Genomic DNA, 15,821 nt, shown 5'->3' with positions numbered 1-15,821 from the left:
TTCTCTTTATTTGTAGACTTAATATCTCACAATTATATGCCTTACTTGGCTTCTGTTTTCAATTCACTGAACTGAGCATTCTATGAGGATTTTCAGTTTGGAAACGAATATTATTTCTCATACAATTTCACCCCCCATTTCTTTCTTTCTTTTTTTTTTTTTAAGTTTTTGGCTGCACACCATGGCATGTGGGATCTTAGTTCCCCAACCAGGGATCGAACCTGCACCTCCTGCATTGGAAGGCAGAGGCTTAACCTTGGGGAAGTCCCCATTTCCTTTTCAAAAAAATTTGCTTGGCAACTCGGGGCGAGTGACGGGTGCCGCAAGCTTAAAGAAACACAGACACAGATTTAAGAGAAAGATGGGGCCAGGGAACTCAAGACCTCTAGGATCAAGAGCCCCGCTGCTTCATCCCACGTTGTTTTTATTGAGCTCTGGCATTCCAGAAGCAAGATAGCATAAGGTTCTCACACTCCCAGTTTCTTCCCACAATCAAGGTTTTTCTTTGAAATAACCAAACAAAGGCCTCATATAATTGGGGGCAGTGGTGTTTTGCAAGAACAGCAGAAGGGGGGCAGCTGCTATTAGCCAGGTCTCTGTTTGCCTCCTGGGTCCCGATCTGAGCTGGGTATGGGAAGCAAAGCAGCCATGGGGGCAGGAGACCTCTCTCAGAAGGAGTAAAGGTCTGTGCCCCACCCCTGTGGGCCCCTCTGCAACTGTGTCTGTCTTAGGTTGTTCCTCCCCTGAGGAATCTTACCCATCTCTGGCTAACCAGCCATCCTCCAGGGCCAAACAGGGTAATATGAGGTGTGAGAAAGGGGCTGCGCCCTCAGAGAGGGTCAATTTTCTGTTTCCATGGTAGCCTATGCCCCCATGGTCTCCACACCCAGAACCCTTAGTTCCTCTGCTGCTCAAGCAGGACATCCTGCATCCAGCTGCTCAGCCCACATACTTTAATTACTTTTAGTAACATTTTCAAGGTTTCAGAAAGACTTCTGAATGTTTTCCCACAGAACTCTTATTCTAAATGTTATATCTCCTAGATTGAGCATAATTTTCTTATGTTTTCATCCTTACATCTTTCTTCTCTGAGAAATTCTATTCTAATTTAATCTGTTGACTCCCATATTTCTTTTTTTTTTTTGTTTAATAAAATTGGCTCCCACTGGGCCACTTTAATCATTTCCAGATTCTGAAAATATATGAAAAGCGGATGCAAATGGAAAAATCCACCTCTGGCTACTGCCACATCCAGAGCCATATTTCATTTTTAGCATTTTTACCTTTAGAGAGCGCTTGTTCTCTGATTGCCACAGAATTCTGTTCTTTTTTTGTGGATACAATATCTCCTTTATTTCTTGGAGATTGTTAATCATAGAGGGTTGTTTTTTTTTTTTAAATCAAGCTTCTTTCTGACCTACAGATTGCATTTCCTCCAATATTTTTTTCCAGATTCTTTCTTCCTTTTCCTCTCCCCTTTTTCATAATAGCTTTCCTCCAGTGTCCATTGAACCTTAAATGTACATTCATATTTAAGTGTGATGCTCCAAGATGCTGATTAGAAGATCTAGGTTGGGTAGTACTTGTTTTGTTTTTTTTTTGTTTTGTTTTGTTTTTTATTTTGTTCTCCATATTTTTTTTCTTTCTTTTTTTTTAAAAAAAGCTCTTTATTGGAATATAATTGCTTTACACTATTGTGCCAGTTTTTGAGGTACAGCAAAGTGAATCAGCTATATTTATACATACATCACCATATCCCCTCCCTCCCGTATCCTCAAGTCCATTCTCTACATCTGCATCTTTATTCTTCCCCTGTCACTGGGTTCATCAGTTTTTTAGATTCCACATATATGAGTTAGCATATGGTATTTGTTTTTCTCTTTCTGGCTTATTTCACTCTGTATAACAGACTCTAGGTCTACCCACCTCATTATGAATAACTCAATTTCATTCTTTTTTATGGCTGAGTAATATTCCATTGTATATATGCACCACATCTTCTTTATCCATTCCTCCATCAATGGACATTTAGGTTGCTTCCATGTCCTGGCTATTGTAAATAGTGCTGCAATGAACATTATGGTACATGTTTCTTTTTGGATTATGGTTTTCTCTGGGTATATGCCCAGTAGTGAGATTGCTGGATCCTATGGTAGTTCCATTTTTAGTTTTTTTAAGGAACCTCCAAATTGTTTTCCATAGTGGCTGTACCAACTTACATTCCCACCAGCAGTGCAGGAGAGTTCTCTTTGCTCCACATCCTCTTCAGCATTTATTGTTTCTAGATTTTTTGATGATGGCCATCCTGACCAGTGTGAGGTGATACCTCATTGTGGCTTTGACTTGCATTTCTCTAATGATTAGTGATGTTGAGTGTCTTTTCATGTGTTTGTTAGCCATCTGTATGTCTTCTTTGGAGAAATGTCTATTTGGGTCTTCTGCCCATTTGTGGATTGGGTTATTTGCTTTTTTGGTATTAAGCTGCATGAGCTGCTTGTATATTTTGGAGATTAATCCTTTGTCAGTTGCTTCATTGGCAAATATTTTCTCCCATTCTGAGGATTGTCCTCTTGTCTTGTTTATGGTTTCTTTTGCTGGGGTAGCACTTGTTGACTGATAAACTTTATTATATGATGAACAGTGAAGGTAGTAAACAGCTCTTTCACTTGTGGGTCCCAAATGTCATTGTGAGGACATGTTTCCTCTAGAGCCATTCATTTTCTCTAGGAAGAAGTCCTTCAGTCCTGCCAGGACTAGTGGAAGTAGTACATGTGGCATTTGAGGAAGATGACCAAGGTCCCAGAGGTCAGCCACTTAAACCTCTTCTTTCCAACCTCACCTTGTCCTTCTGGGCTTGTACTCTCTAAATATTATCCTATTTCTACAAAAATCAAATCTCTTCTGCGAGGAGCAGGTTATGGGTGGTTGGCTGATTTCAGCAGGGAAAAAGAGTCCCGCCAAGGTTTTATCATTTGTATACAGACTTTCAGCCAATTCCCTGTTAACAGCTACATGCGTCTCTTTCCAAGATCCCTCCACGTTCTTATCCATGTTTGTTTCTTCCAAGAAGATGTTGAAATGTTTCTTCTGATCATGTCTCCTCTCTGCTTATGGTTTTATAAATGTTATACTCCTGTACTATTATTTTAGTGGAGATTTGCTGAGGAAGAGCGATGGATATATGTGATCAATCTGCCAGGGTGAACTAAAAATCTGGCTGAATAATTTTATCCTGTAATTGATAGAAAAATCTCACTTATTCACTCCCAGATGCAATAAAGTTTTCATATCCTTAAACAATCCTAAAAAAAAATAATTAATTAGTATCACATTTTATAAATTTTGCAACACAGAACTGTGAATCTAAGAAATCAAAAGCATGAACTTCTCCTCTAGCTAACACTTTTGAAATATACTTTCACTATTTACCTTAACTACATTTCATATTGAGATGGCATGCCTTTAAATAAAAACATCTTAAAATTGAAAACTAAAATTCCATTTTCATCTGTATATGCCATGTGACTTTTCTGGGCACAGGCGATTCATGGTTTTTGTGATTTATTTTTAGAGGAGAACACTAAAGAATGGAACAACCACAGCTTGTTACTTTGGAACAATTCACACTGACTCATCGCTGCTCCTTGCGGAAATTACAGGTGAGAAGATGAAAGGATGATTTACCGGCACATGAAGCAGACAGCCAGACCATGCCGGCAGTGACTTCTACTTGTGAGCAGTCCTGCCTTTTAATTGCTAGAAGTTGAGCACTGAACTTCTTGCAAGTAATTAGGTATTTGTATATCGCTGTGGCCCTTGAACTTTTTCTGTTCTTTAGGTATTTGATTATTTACTTTTAGTTTTTGGTTGCAGAATGATGTGAATGGGTCTGAATTTTGTGTACTAATTTAGGGCTTTTTGGAGCAGGTTTACTAATTCTAGGAATGGCAACAGTTTATTATAATCAACAGATAGGTCTTAGCTGTTGGCTAGACTCAGGGCACTGTGCTAGATGCTGGGAACACAGTAAAACAGAAAATAGTCTCTGCCCTTGAGGAATCAGACAAGGTTAACTGATTAATACGTGCACACACTGATTAATGACTTTAGTAATAGCTGTGGTACTCTTACTAGACGCCTGGTATTGTGCAAAGAACTCTAAATGGATTAGCTCAGCTCAGCTGCAAACAGCCTTCTGGGGCAGTTATTCAGGTCCTTGTGTTACAGATAGATAAACTCATGCTCAGAGAGGTTATGTAACATGCCCAAGCCACACAGCTAGTAAGCAGAGCTGAGACTGGATTTAGACTGATGATTCCAAAACTTGCACCCAGTATAGTGCCTAGCACATAGCAGGTGCTCAGTAAATGCTGCTGACTGAGATGCTGACACTACTGCTTGCTGGCCAAGGTAGTTTATGCCAAAGACCACAAGGGTGGCAGTGAAAGTAAGTATTGCAAGTTTTAGAGGAGACAGAATGAACCCAGAATAGGATCACCTAGGAAGATTTCATTCAAGGCACCTTTAAATTGGGCTGTGAAGGGAAGATAAAATGAGGGGAGAGCAAAATGCCTTTCAGACAGGAGATATGCCATGGGGGGATGCGGATGAGGATAGGAACATCCACAGTGGATACAGGAAGCCAGCGATGGAGGAGTTGAACTAAAGGGAAGGATTCATTGCATGGTGGGATGGGAGCTGTTGGGCAGAAGGGATGGTTGAGTCTGTGGAGAGATTCAAATATGCATCAAAGACTCAAAAAAATGTTTTGAGCCAGATAAGGTATGTGATGAAGGTGGTGTTTTAAGGAAGAGTAATCTAATGACTGGGTAATACAATGAATTACAGGGGAGAGAGGTAGCAAGACTTCTGAAAGACTCGAGACAGAGGTGGAGACATTGTTTAAAAAATTAACATTGCCTCATGTAGCATCAACTTTCTAGCTGAAATAGAATTCCTCTAGCACCTCTGATAAGCATTAGGTTCTTCAGTGCTGAGAACTACTAGTAGGGCTAAGCAAAATTCACCACAGATAATGATACTGGCACTGCTACAGTTAAGAACAGTGACAGTGTCTTTTCTAAGCCTTATGGGCCAGATACTTTACATACAAGGGCAAGTCAAAAATTATCCGCACTCTGGCCATAGATTTATTTTAATTAACTTTTAGAAAAGACCAATACATCATCTTTCAACATAATCTCCTTGCTTCTCAATACACTTTGTCCATCTGTCAACAAGCTTTCATGTTTCCTCATTAAAAAATGTTTTAGGCTGATCTGCGAGCCACAAATGCACCTCTATCTTCACTTCTTCATCAGAAGTGCAACTTCATCCTTGTAGGGCTGCTTTCAGGGGGCCAAACAGGTGAAAGTCCGATGGAGCAAGATCAGGACTATAGGGTGGATGCTTTAACACCTTGAAATGAAATTTTTGTGGAGTGTCGACAGTGTGGGCAGAAGTGTGCAGACAGGCATTGTCATGCAAGATCACAACTCCCTTGAATAGCAGTCCTCTGTGTTTAATCTGAAGTTTAGGCTTCAGCTCTTCAATAAGCATCCCACTGTAATGAACACTGTTGATTGTTGAAACTTTTTCCTGATAATGTTCCAACATTGGCCCTTGAGAATCCCAGAAAACGGTAAGCATCAATTTTCCAGCTGACGGTTTACTTTTGAACTTTTTCTTGGTCAGCAATTGAGGAAGTTTCCATTCCGTACTCTGCTGTTTACTCTCAGGCTCATAGTGATGAATCCATGTCTCGTCACCAGTAATGATTCTCTCTAAGAAACTTTTGCCTTCCGTAGAGTATCAGTCCAAATTTTGTTTGCAGTTATCCAAACGCTTCTGTTTATGCTCTTCCATGAGTTGTTTTGGTACCCATCATGCACAGACTTTTCAAAACCTGTCTGTTGTGGATTACTTCATTTTGAGGTGTTAAAGCATCCTCCCTGTAGTCCTGATCTTGCTCCATGGGACTTTCACCTGTTTGGTCCCCTGAAAGCAGCCCTAGGAGGACGAAGTTTCACTTCTGATGAAAGTGCATTTGTGGCTCACAGATCAGCCTAAAACATTTTTTAATGAGGGAATACAAAAGCTTGTTGACAGATGGACAAAATGTATTGAGAAGCAAGGAGATTATGTTGAAAAAATGATATATTGGTCTTTTCTAAAAATTAATTAAAATAAATGCTACAGCCAGAGTGCGGATAATTTTTGACCCACCCTTGTACATTATTGGGTATATTCTTCATAATCCTGCACATAGCAGAGGGCACTGGGCATGTCTGGGTTTAGACCTTAAGCAAATAATATCCTTCATTCTAGGAGTAATCAGAGGAGTACGGGGCCAATGGGTGAAACTTTACTACTTACAGAATTGATTGGGGTTTTGTTGTTATTATTCTTAAATGGTGTGATGGTCTTTTACATTCTCACTTATATTTTTATGATGATTTTGATTTAAGATGTTTTAAAGAGGCTTAGAAAAGGTACAATTCGGGAAAGAAACATGACTTTAGATTCTTTTTGTGTGTCTCAGATAAATTCGGGCAGCGGGCATTTGTGGGTAAAGTCTGCATGGATTTGAATGACACTGTTCCAGAATACAAGGAAACCACGGAGGAATCAATCAAGGAAACAGAGAGGTAAGTTTGTCTTGATTTGTCTTATGGATGGAGGTAGAGATGGGAAAAAGAAACCTCTTCAACCTAGGCAGAATGTGCACATGTATCACTGTCTTGGTTTGCCTAACTTCATGAAATTGATCTGATCCTAAGGAAAATGTTACATGTCAATACTATTTTTGTATATCAAATAATATTTTAAAGCCTCTGGGAACTTGTTATAGGAGTCCTAGGGTAAATCCCTTTATAAAATGAAGATTTTTTTTTTTTAAGTAAAGGGTTTACCCACTACCTGTCCTTCGTCATAGATCTGGGCTTCTCCTGTAGATTAAACTTGCCTTAAGTGTCTGTGGCAAGTCATTAAATTACTTTTGGTTGTGAGCCATCCTTTTGCTTGAGATCATGTGCTTTTGTTATGTTCTTTTTACACGGGAATAGGCTACTGACACTATAGGTACTTTTCCTACATTTCTTTAATGGCTTTTCCATGGTGCTTCGAGGATTTGACAAGGAATTGTGTTGTATGACACTCAACATCCGAGAGATATAAAAGAAAATTCTTTAGGTTTAAATCAGTCTAAGACCAAATGTATCCTAATGCCAGTTTAAGTTCAACTTTTCTCCATTCCCCAGGCCTCCTTCACCTTACGTGTGTCCTCTGAAAAGGGTGGCTTAGGGGCTGCTCTGTGCCCATAGAAGGAAGCACACACTCTCCCTTTAGCATTTGGGCACATGCTCAACTTTTCTATGAATCTGTGTTTGTTGGAATAGTGAACGCTGATTCACATTTTATTCTTAAACAAAGGAATACCAGAAAGCAGGAAGCTATAGTTCATAAATATTTTCAGCCAGGACAGAAATAGCCATTTCATAGGCCCTACAGATACCACTATCCCTGCAGATATAATTGGTAAGATCACCACCCCTGTCACTACCCATTTCATAACTACGTCTGGCCGATTCCTTCTGCTTTACTCCAACATCTAGGCCCAGTCGGACTCGGCCTTTGAAAATAAATGATGCTATTGTGATTGTGTGAGCAAGCAGCTTCCATCTTAGGGACACTGGGAATAGAGAGCCCCACGGCTTCTAAACACCTCCAGGTGCATAGGGCTCCACAGCTCTAAGATCCACGGAACGTAACATACTGCAGTATTCCCCCAAACAGAGTTTAAGCTAGCAGAATGGCTTGAATGCTGTGAGAATACTTGTGAACAGCCAGGCTGATGTTAGATGATAAAATTGCATTTCCCTGTGATTTTGCACTCCATCGCTCTGGCTGCAAATGAGAAAGCAGAGTAATTACTACTTGTTAATCCTTAATTAGTGATGGTGAAACATGTGCAGGATTAGAAATGTTTACATGGAAATCAGGACATGTAAGGATGATGTTTTCATCCTTTTAAAAATTTATTTGAAAAATGCCTAAATTTTCTAACTTCCCGTTTGTTGTTTTATTTCAGATTTGTGTCAGAAATGCTCCAAAGGAATGTAAGTAAACTTGTTCCCAGATCGTTTTTGAATTGCCTTCATGTTAGTTGTAGGATTTGTTATAAATTGTTTGGTAGAGGTTAGTCTGTCCACGTTTGGCTTATTCCATGCACGCAGAAGTATTTTCCTAAGGCCTTAAATTGTTTTCATGTTGGACCCATCAACTTAGGGAGGTCAGGCATTTTTTTTTTACTTTCTCAGTGGTTTTCCCTCCTTCTCCTCTGGGACCTTCTAATTTCATAGAACAGGAATTGTGGGGAGGTGGGAGAGGGCTTCGTGGATGTAGACAGATGGGTGGCAACCGGGCATTGTGGCACGGTTTGTTGGCTACATCACCACTGGCTCTGGCCTCTTGTACCCCCTGATCTGGTCTGAAACACAGGTGGTGTCCAGCCCTGATGCCCCAGCCAAACTGCCCTGGTCCACAGATGTGTGGCATGTCACGTGGCCTGCAGGCACTCAGCCAGGCACCCCCTTCCAAGCGCCCCAGTGTTGGTGGTCCTGTGGAGGCAGTGCTGTTTTCTGCCCCACCCCAGCAGGCTGGTCTATGGCTCTACTGTGCTGTCTCTTAGATAGACAAACCGGACTCTTCCCTCACCATTTTTTAAGGTCCAATTGGAAGCCATAGTAAACCTCAGTATTTCTTTCAATCTAATCTTGGGAGACCTAGGTGCAGCTTTGTGGACTTGTCCTCACCACCCTTCTATGAGTTCTTCTCTACTGCTCAGCCACTCAGATAACATCAGAGCCATTCCTGCAACTAATTAACAGTCCTCAGGTAGGCTCTGGCCAGCACACCACCCCAAGATGTAGAAAGGCGAATAGGCCACTATCTCACTTTTAGTCTCCCCAGCACTCTCTTTTAAAACGTCTCCTCTGCCTCCTAATTCTCTTCATAAAAGCTACCCAGTCTAGGCCCTGTCTGAGTCTTCATGTGTCTTGCATGTGAGATGGGATCTTCTTCCACTGAACTTGGTGCTACAGAATATACCCTTCCTTGTCCTCATCCATGAGCCATTTCCGTGAAACCCGGCACTTCCACCCACTCCTGGAATGAAGGACTATCCCTAGGGATGTAGACACAGAGTTGTTTTGCGGTATGAGATGCAGTCACTTACCAAGTGTTTCTGATTATTTCCAGTACTCTCGAGCACAGCCCATAGTGACACCGCGCTTTGCCCTTTCCTGCTCTGAGACTTTGTTGGGTGAACTTGGAAACATTGCGAAGACCCGTGATTTGCACATTCAGGTGGGCATTTTTCTCCTGTTTGTGCCTCTGTCTAGACCTGCAAGACGTCTCTGTACCTTAAATTCTGGCAGTAATCTTATAATCTCCACTTCTTCTACTGAGATTATGGAGGAGATGGGTTTCCTCTCATTTCTCTTTCAGTTCTTTTGGCTGGCAATTAACGTGACGTAAGGCAGGTTAACCAGAGAAAATCAAGTTTATTACATGCGCACAGGAAATCCACATAAGCATGAAGTATTCCAAAGACAGCAAGGCAAGATGAGGTATATATATGTTTTGGACTAAGGAGAAGGAAGTAGGGGTCTGAGGCTTCAAGGGGAAATAAGGTAATTCACTGGAAGATAAAAAAGAGTTAATATTTGGTAAACAAATGTTTGCTGAACCATTCAAAGACAATAGGACACAGAGAGGAGTTTGATCAGTGGGCTTTGCTAGGTTTCTCTTGTCTACCATTCCTAATACCTTACTATAGTTATCTATGGTAGTAGCTCCTTCCTGGGACAGGCCTCCTCTCTTAAATTCCTTTACATGGTAAGGAGGAAGTTCAGAGGTTCTTCTTGAGTCTTTTGGGCCTTGATTGATTTTTAGCTCAAAATAATCTACATGCCAGAGTGGCACATCTTGGGGGCGGCCTGCCCTTAGCCCATAGATGTCCTCAAGATATAGCATCATAGGATATGAGGTCCCTTACAGACATCTCCTAAATCTAGTTCTTTAATTTTTTAGCTAAGAAACCTGAAGTTCCTTTTGTCCTCAATCTTCTCTGATCTGGCTGCAAGAGGTGAGGATATGTTACGTTAGCCAAGCAGGAGCAATGGCCAGCTGGTTACCTGTTCTCTGTAGGATACATTTAATGCGTTTCTTTCCTGCTTCTCTTTTATTTGATACCTTCTCTGTGTTCTAGTCCTTCCTTTTTGGAGGGACCATCTATTATTTGAAAAACAAAAAGAGCCTAATTTCCACCTTACAAAAATGGATTTTAAAAGCCCTTTTGTTCCAAGTTTCTTAATTTAAAATCAGGAACAACTTTGTCATTAAACGGTTGCAATTTAGGAATAAAACACTTTCTAAAGCTTCCAGCTGGGTTAAAATTGGGAGTTGGGAGCTCTCCTTGCCCCCCATCCAAGCTTCATTACATACTGCACTAAAATTTTCCCACTGTCTTAAAACAAACGGCATGTTGGGGAAAGGCAACACATTGATCCTTTATCATTTTGTAGGTGGAGGATTTTTTTTTTTTTTTAAGATTTATCTTCTTAGGGCTCATTAACTATTTTCATCTTTCCCCAATTTTTTTTTTTTTTTGGTGGGCAATGATATTTGAATTTTTTTATTCAATCCTACATAATTGTAGGGGAGGAAAAAGTTATCCTTGACCTACTTAGGGTCCCTGGCCGGGCCTGAAAACTAAACTGACAAAGATACACGGGAGAAAAGCATACAAATTTATTTCATATAAGTTTTATATGACACAGGAGCCTTCATAAACAAACAAAGACACAGACCTGAGTATTTTTTGTTGGGTGTGGTGACAAGTGTACACTCCTGGAGGAACATGATAGGTTGAGGAGTACGAGGTAAGTGTAGTAAACTGGGGGAAACTTAGCAAGGCCTGTTTCTTTTTGGTCCCTTTGTCTTCAGAGAGATGGATGCTCCTTTCCCCTAGGTATAGGGCAAGCACCTCTCGTTCAAGACTTTGATGACCTGATTCAGGGGAAAAGGGTGTGGGCAAGATCAGAGTGACCTTCCTGTTTCTACCATTTCTCAAACTCCTTCAGCTCAAAATATTCAGTATTCCAAGCTGCCATATTTTGGGTTAGTGCGTCCTGAATTCCATCCACACACAGCAAAATGAAGTATATATTTACTGGGGGTGTATATATGTGTATATGTGCACTTACTCAAATTTATCAAAATGACACAAATCATCAGGTTGCCCTTTCTTCTCTTCTGATGCCCATGCCCATTTCTTCAGTTGCCTGGAGTTCCTCAAGGCCACGGATAGAACTCACCCTCCAGGTGGAACATCCTGTTTTTAGTCCATTGCGGTTTTTTCCCTTTATTTATTTGGTTATGCATACTCTACTTCAAGGAGAAAGGGAAATGGCATTGCTGTTCTTGGAAGTGGTAACTTGCTCATGAGTTATTTCCCGTAATATATGCTCCTTACCAGTTGGTCAGAAATGATTTTTGTTTCAGGTGAGCGGTTGGGATGGTGACACTTACGTCGTGTCTCAGGTTTTGTGGTGCCCTGGAGAAAGGACAGTGTGGGGGCCAGGACTCACTTGTTTTGCTTGCATGTGGATTCTTATGGGCTCCTTCTTGAAGCCTGCAGGACTGCCTAGCTCTGTTATTTTCAAACTGCTTCCTGCAGAAGAATTCATCCTGGAAGCTGACAAAGGGGACACAATGGGGACAAGGTCCCAGAGTCCTAACCCTGCTTCATCCTGCACCGCAACTTGTTTATTCCTTTTACATATTGAATTTCTATGAATTTTTATAAGAATAGTACATCTAAAAGAATTTGTAAAATCACTCATCTAGCCCAACCCTTTAATTGAGACATGAGAAAATGGAGGCCCAAAGAAAACAACTGACTCACCCTAAGACACATACCTAGGGTCAGAACTTAGGCTAAAATTCAGTTTTTTAATTCAAATTTCAGCTTTCTATGAGTGAACCATGCTCTGTCCTCTTGATGGCCAATGAACTCTTTTCTTAAACGGCCAGCACCAGAAGAGGCAGGTGACCATGAATAGTTAGGCTCTTGACGCTCTTTAAGGAATACTTTTTATTTTTATTTATTCTTGCTATAGTTTAGAATTTGAAAAGACTTTGTTGGAAAAACATTACATGGGTTAGGGTTAGAATATTACATGTTCATATAATTACGTATTCATAGTTTCTTTGTCATATATATATATAATAATTGTTTTAAATAAAATACACAACCTTCATTTCTTTACATAGGCAAGTAGAAACGATCCATATCATTTTGGGGTAGGAAGTATGATTTTAATGGTATTTAACATTAAAAAATTGAAACTATTATTTCTTTTCTTGTAGAGCCATATAAGTGAAAGTCGTGATGAAGTTAAAGCTGTGAAAAACTTATACCCTGGTTATAAAAACTACACAGATGTGTATGATAAAAATAATCTTCTGACAAATAAGGTAAATTTCACATCATGATATAATCTATATGAAGTAGGGCATATTTACCTAAATTTAAAAATCTCAGTAGTAATCTTCAGACTGCTATAATACACATGCATTTCCCAAACTAAAGTACAGAGTGTGCATATGGATGTTTGCATAGAATTAAAAGTGGGCCTGATGTTTCATCCCTAATGAATAAATCATTAAATTTATTGGTACATAAATCTAAAAGCTTCTTTGAGGGTGGGAATGTCAGTTGGTCCAAAGACATTTTGTCAGTATCCATTAGAATGTAAATGTGCATTCCTCTGAGCTAGCAGATGTATTTCTGAAGATCCATTCTGTAAGGAATATGAATAGGGATGTTAATTACATATGAAAGTTAAAAAATGGCTATCCATGGGAAATTGTTTAGATTATAGAACATACATGATTAGAATTTTATCCAACATTCACAAAGAATGAGGTACACAGACTTACAAGGAAGAGTGTTTGTACAATATTGCTTGATATGTGTGTGCATATCTGCGGGTGCGTGCTGACTTAACAAACACTGTCTGGAAGACACACGTTGAATATTAAAAGTGATCCTTCCTGAGGGAGAAAGCAGAGGACTTTTTATTTTTAAACACTCTAAGATTGCTTGTTTAAAGAAATGAGTATGGATTACATTTATAATTAAACAATTTTAGGTTAATTAAAATTAATATGAGTGAGGAGAGACCTCATTACAAAATGTACCCCCTGGCCTTGATGTTTAACAAAATGTTATGAACTGCATTGCATAGAGAGTTTAAATATGATGGCAAGTAAATTCTTAGGGACTATGCGAACAGAGATCTGAATATGATTGATTTGAAAGGTTAATACTCTGCACAGATCTTGTTTATGCTACATCATAATTTTCATCCTCCTCTACATATATTTCCATATGATTAATAAATTAGCCTTCAATTTGAATGCTAATTTTCTTTGCACAGAGGTTGGGAAAATTTTATTTTAATAATAATTCTGTGGTCACTGAGCCACGCCCCCCAAAGGAGAAAGCTATTTAAATACAGGTTTTATACTGACAGAAAAAGAATTTTGCAAGAGTAAAGTCTTATTCAGGAAAACAAACAAATATTGCCAGGATTAAAAATTAAGAGAAGTCTCATATGTGTGCAGTGCCTGCTTCCTTGGATCAATTTTACCAGCTAAATTAATACTTACATGATACTACATTTTCTAATTTTTATGAAAATATAAATATAGGTGATAAAGTTTATTTGGTTATATGCATCAAGACCATTGGTGCCAATATTTAACTAGGAGCAAAAATAAAGAACAACTGTTTCCAGGATCACTCCCACAGCTTTCATGTCCTGAGAAAAGGAAGGTTACTTTTAGAAAGTACTGATAAGAATAGGAATAAGCACAGCCCCACTAGTTGTTTACCATGTAGACTTTGAAAAGAAATTAACTTGGTTATCTTCTAAAGTGGAGATGAAGAAATCATAATAACTTCCAACTGGACAGAGATCCTATGCTATAGATCACCTGGACCAACCCTCATTTATTTTATAGATTAAAAAAAGAGAGAAAAAGTAAGATCCACAAATGTGTGGGACTTATGTAATCCAATGTTTTTACAGGCCTTTTTTGAGGTGTAACTTGTACACAGTGATTTTATACATACAGGTAATCATTAATGTTCTTGTGAAGATGTTAACAGATAAGTCACACCTTTTATGTGCACCTATAATATCTGGTTGTGAGTGAGGACTAACTTAAGCATTTGTAAGTGGTAGACTCCAAATAGGATGCTCTTCTCTCCAGACAGTAATGGCACATGGCTGCTACCTTTCTGAAGAAGAACTGGATGTATTCAGGGAACGAGGAGCATCCATCTCTCATTGTCCCAATTCTAATTTATCGTAAGTAAGCAATTATTGGTTTGTAGATTATGAACATTTGGGTTGCAAAGTAGCAGTCAAATACCTTTGTTTTCTCAGTCATTCCTCTAGTATCTCTCTTCAGTAGTTATGTTTGATTGGGATATGAATTAGACATAAGGCTACCTACCTGTACTGTGCTGGGGAGACAGCACTTAAAAGAGGCTATTTCTTTTTGGAGAATATGCATTTGAAGAGCACCACATCTCTTAATATTTCTGAGTTTGCACAAAACAGAACAATAGGAATTAGAGTGCAAAACCAACAGCATTGAGAACTTAGAGCTAAGACAAAGAGGAGGTATGCCAACCAGCGGTTCAAGAGAGAGGGTACTGACCTCCCATTACTTTGTGTTGTACAAACTGCTAGAAATATGAACATTACCAGAAATGTTGCAGAGCTTCTAGAAGCCAGCCCTTTGTTAACTGTCATGCTGCTGTATCTGACAAGATGCACTTGGGAGGGACCTTGTCCTGTTGTAATTCCCCAAAGTGGCAAAAGCTTTATTTATACCTGGTTCTTAACCTTTTGAAAGGTTATAGATGCATAAGGGAATCAGGTGAAAGTTGTGGCCTGTATCTTCAGGAAAAAAAAAAAAAAAAGCCCATAGCCATAAAAATGCTGCATCTAATTTCAGGGAATTCATAGACCCCTTAATGCCAATTCACGGATGCTCAGCTATGAATTCCCGCTCCAGGATTAGATACAGAAAGGACCTCCCATTTCCTGTTTAGCTGACCCAAAAGAGCCAGACACACGCTGGAGTGGATCACTCACATATTCATCCAATAAACTGATTAGCTTCTGCTAGATTTTCATTTTTTGAGGATTACTTTATATCCTTACTTGTTTTGAGTTCTTGCAGAAGAAGAACATGACATGAGGATTTATATACAAGTAATTTATTTGGGAGTTGATCTCAGGAAGCACCTTTAACGGGGTGAGACAGAGAAGGGAAGGAAGTCAGTAAAGAGCACATCACCAAGCAAGTTACCACCATGGGCTCCTGGAATTTAATCCTTCTGGAAAACTCAGGAAGCCAGTATACAAAGCAGACCTCAAAGACAACCTGCCCAAATGGTGGGGGAGCTGCAGTAGTTATACCCAAACTTAGTTATTGGTGGAAGGCTGCTGGGTGGGGGCGAAGGGGCATGAAGTCCCTGGAACTCCAGACCTTCCCCAGACAAGGGCAGAGCAGGCTCTGAGTAGGAGAGCCTCCAGGCAAGTAGTGGGAGGTGCTGGCAGTCAGAAGTCTAGGGACTTTGCAAATGAAAAATTCTACATCAGTGGCAGTATGGGAAAGGCACAAGAGCCATGGCAATGTATTTCTGGAGTGTTTTAGTTTTCAGACATAAAGTGATC

At 39.7% G+C, this 15,821-nt stretch overlaps 1 protein-coding gene across 11 annotated transcripts in view; it reads left to right on the top strand.

Moving 5' to 3' along the window:
• Positions 1 to 15,821, top strand: part of GDA (guanine deaminase) — a 126,087-nt gene that overhangs the window by 72,730 nt on the left and 37,536 nt on the right. For all 11 annotated transcript variants that reach the window (XM_057720112.1, XM_057720118.1, XM_057720108.1 and 8 more), the window contains 6 exons: positions 3,572 to 3,659; positions 6,542 to 6,647; positions 8,090 to 8,117; positions 9,259 to 9,366; positions 12,433 to 12,540; positions 14,344 to 14,441. In XM_057720112.1, coding sequence (XP_057576095.1) covers positions 3,572 to 3,659; positions 6,542 to 6,647; positions 8,090 to 8,117; positions 9,259 to 9,366; positions 12,433 to 12,540; positions 14,344 to 14,441 — 536 coding nt within the window. The remainder of the gene's footprint in view (positions 1 to 3,571; positions 3,660 to 6,541; positions 6,648 to 8,089; positions 8,118 to 9,258; positions 9,367 to 12,432; positions 12,541 to 14,343; positions 14,442 to 15,821) is intronic.

Source organism: Hippopotamus amphibius, chromosome 2 (assembly GCF_030028045.1).
Source record: "Hippopotamus amphibius kiboko isolate mHipAmp2 chromosome 2, mHipAmp2.hap2, whole genome shotgun sequence".
Taxonomy (NCBI): Eukaryota; Metazoa; Chordata; class Mammalia; order Artiodactyla; family Hippopotamidae; genus Hippopotamus; species Hippopotamus amphibius.
The sequence above is the reverse complement of the archived record's forward strand: the minus strand, read 5'-3'. Positions and strand labels throughout refer to the sequence as shown.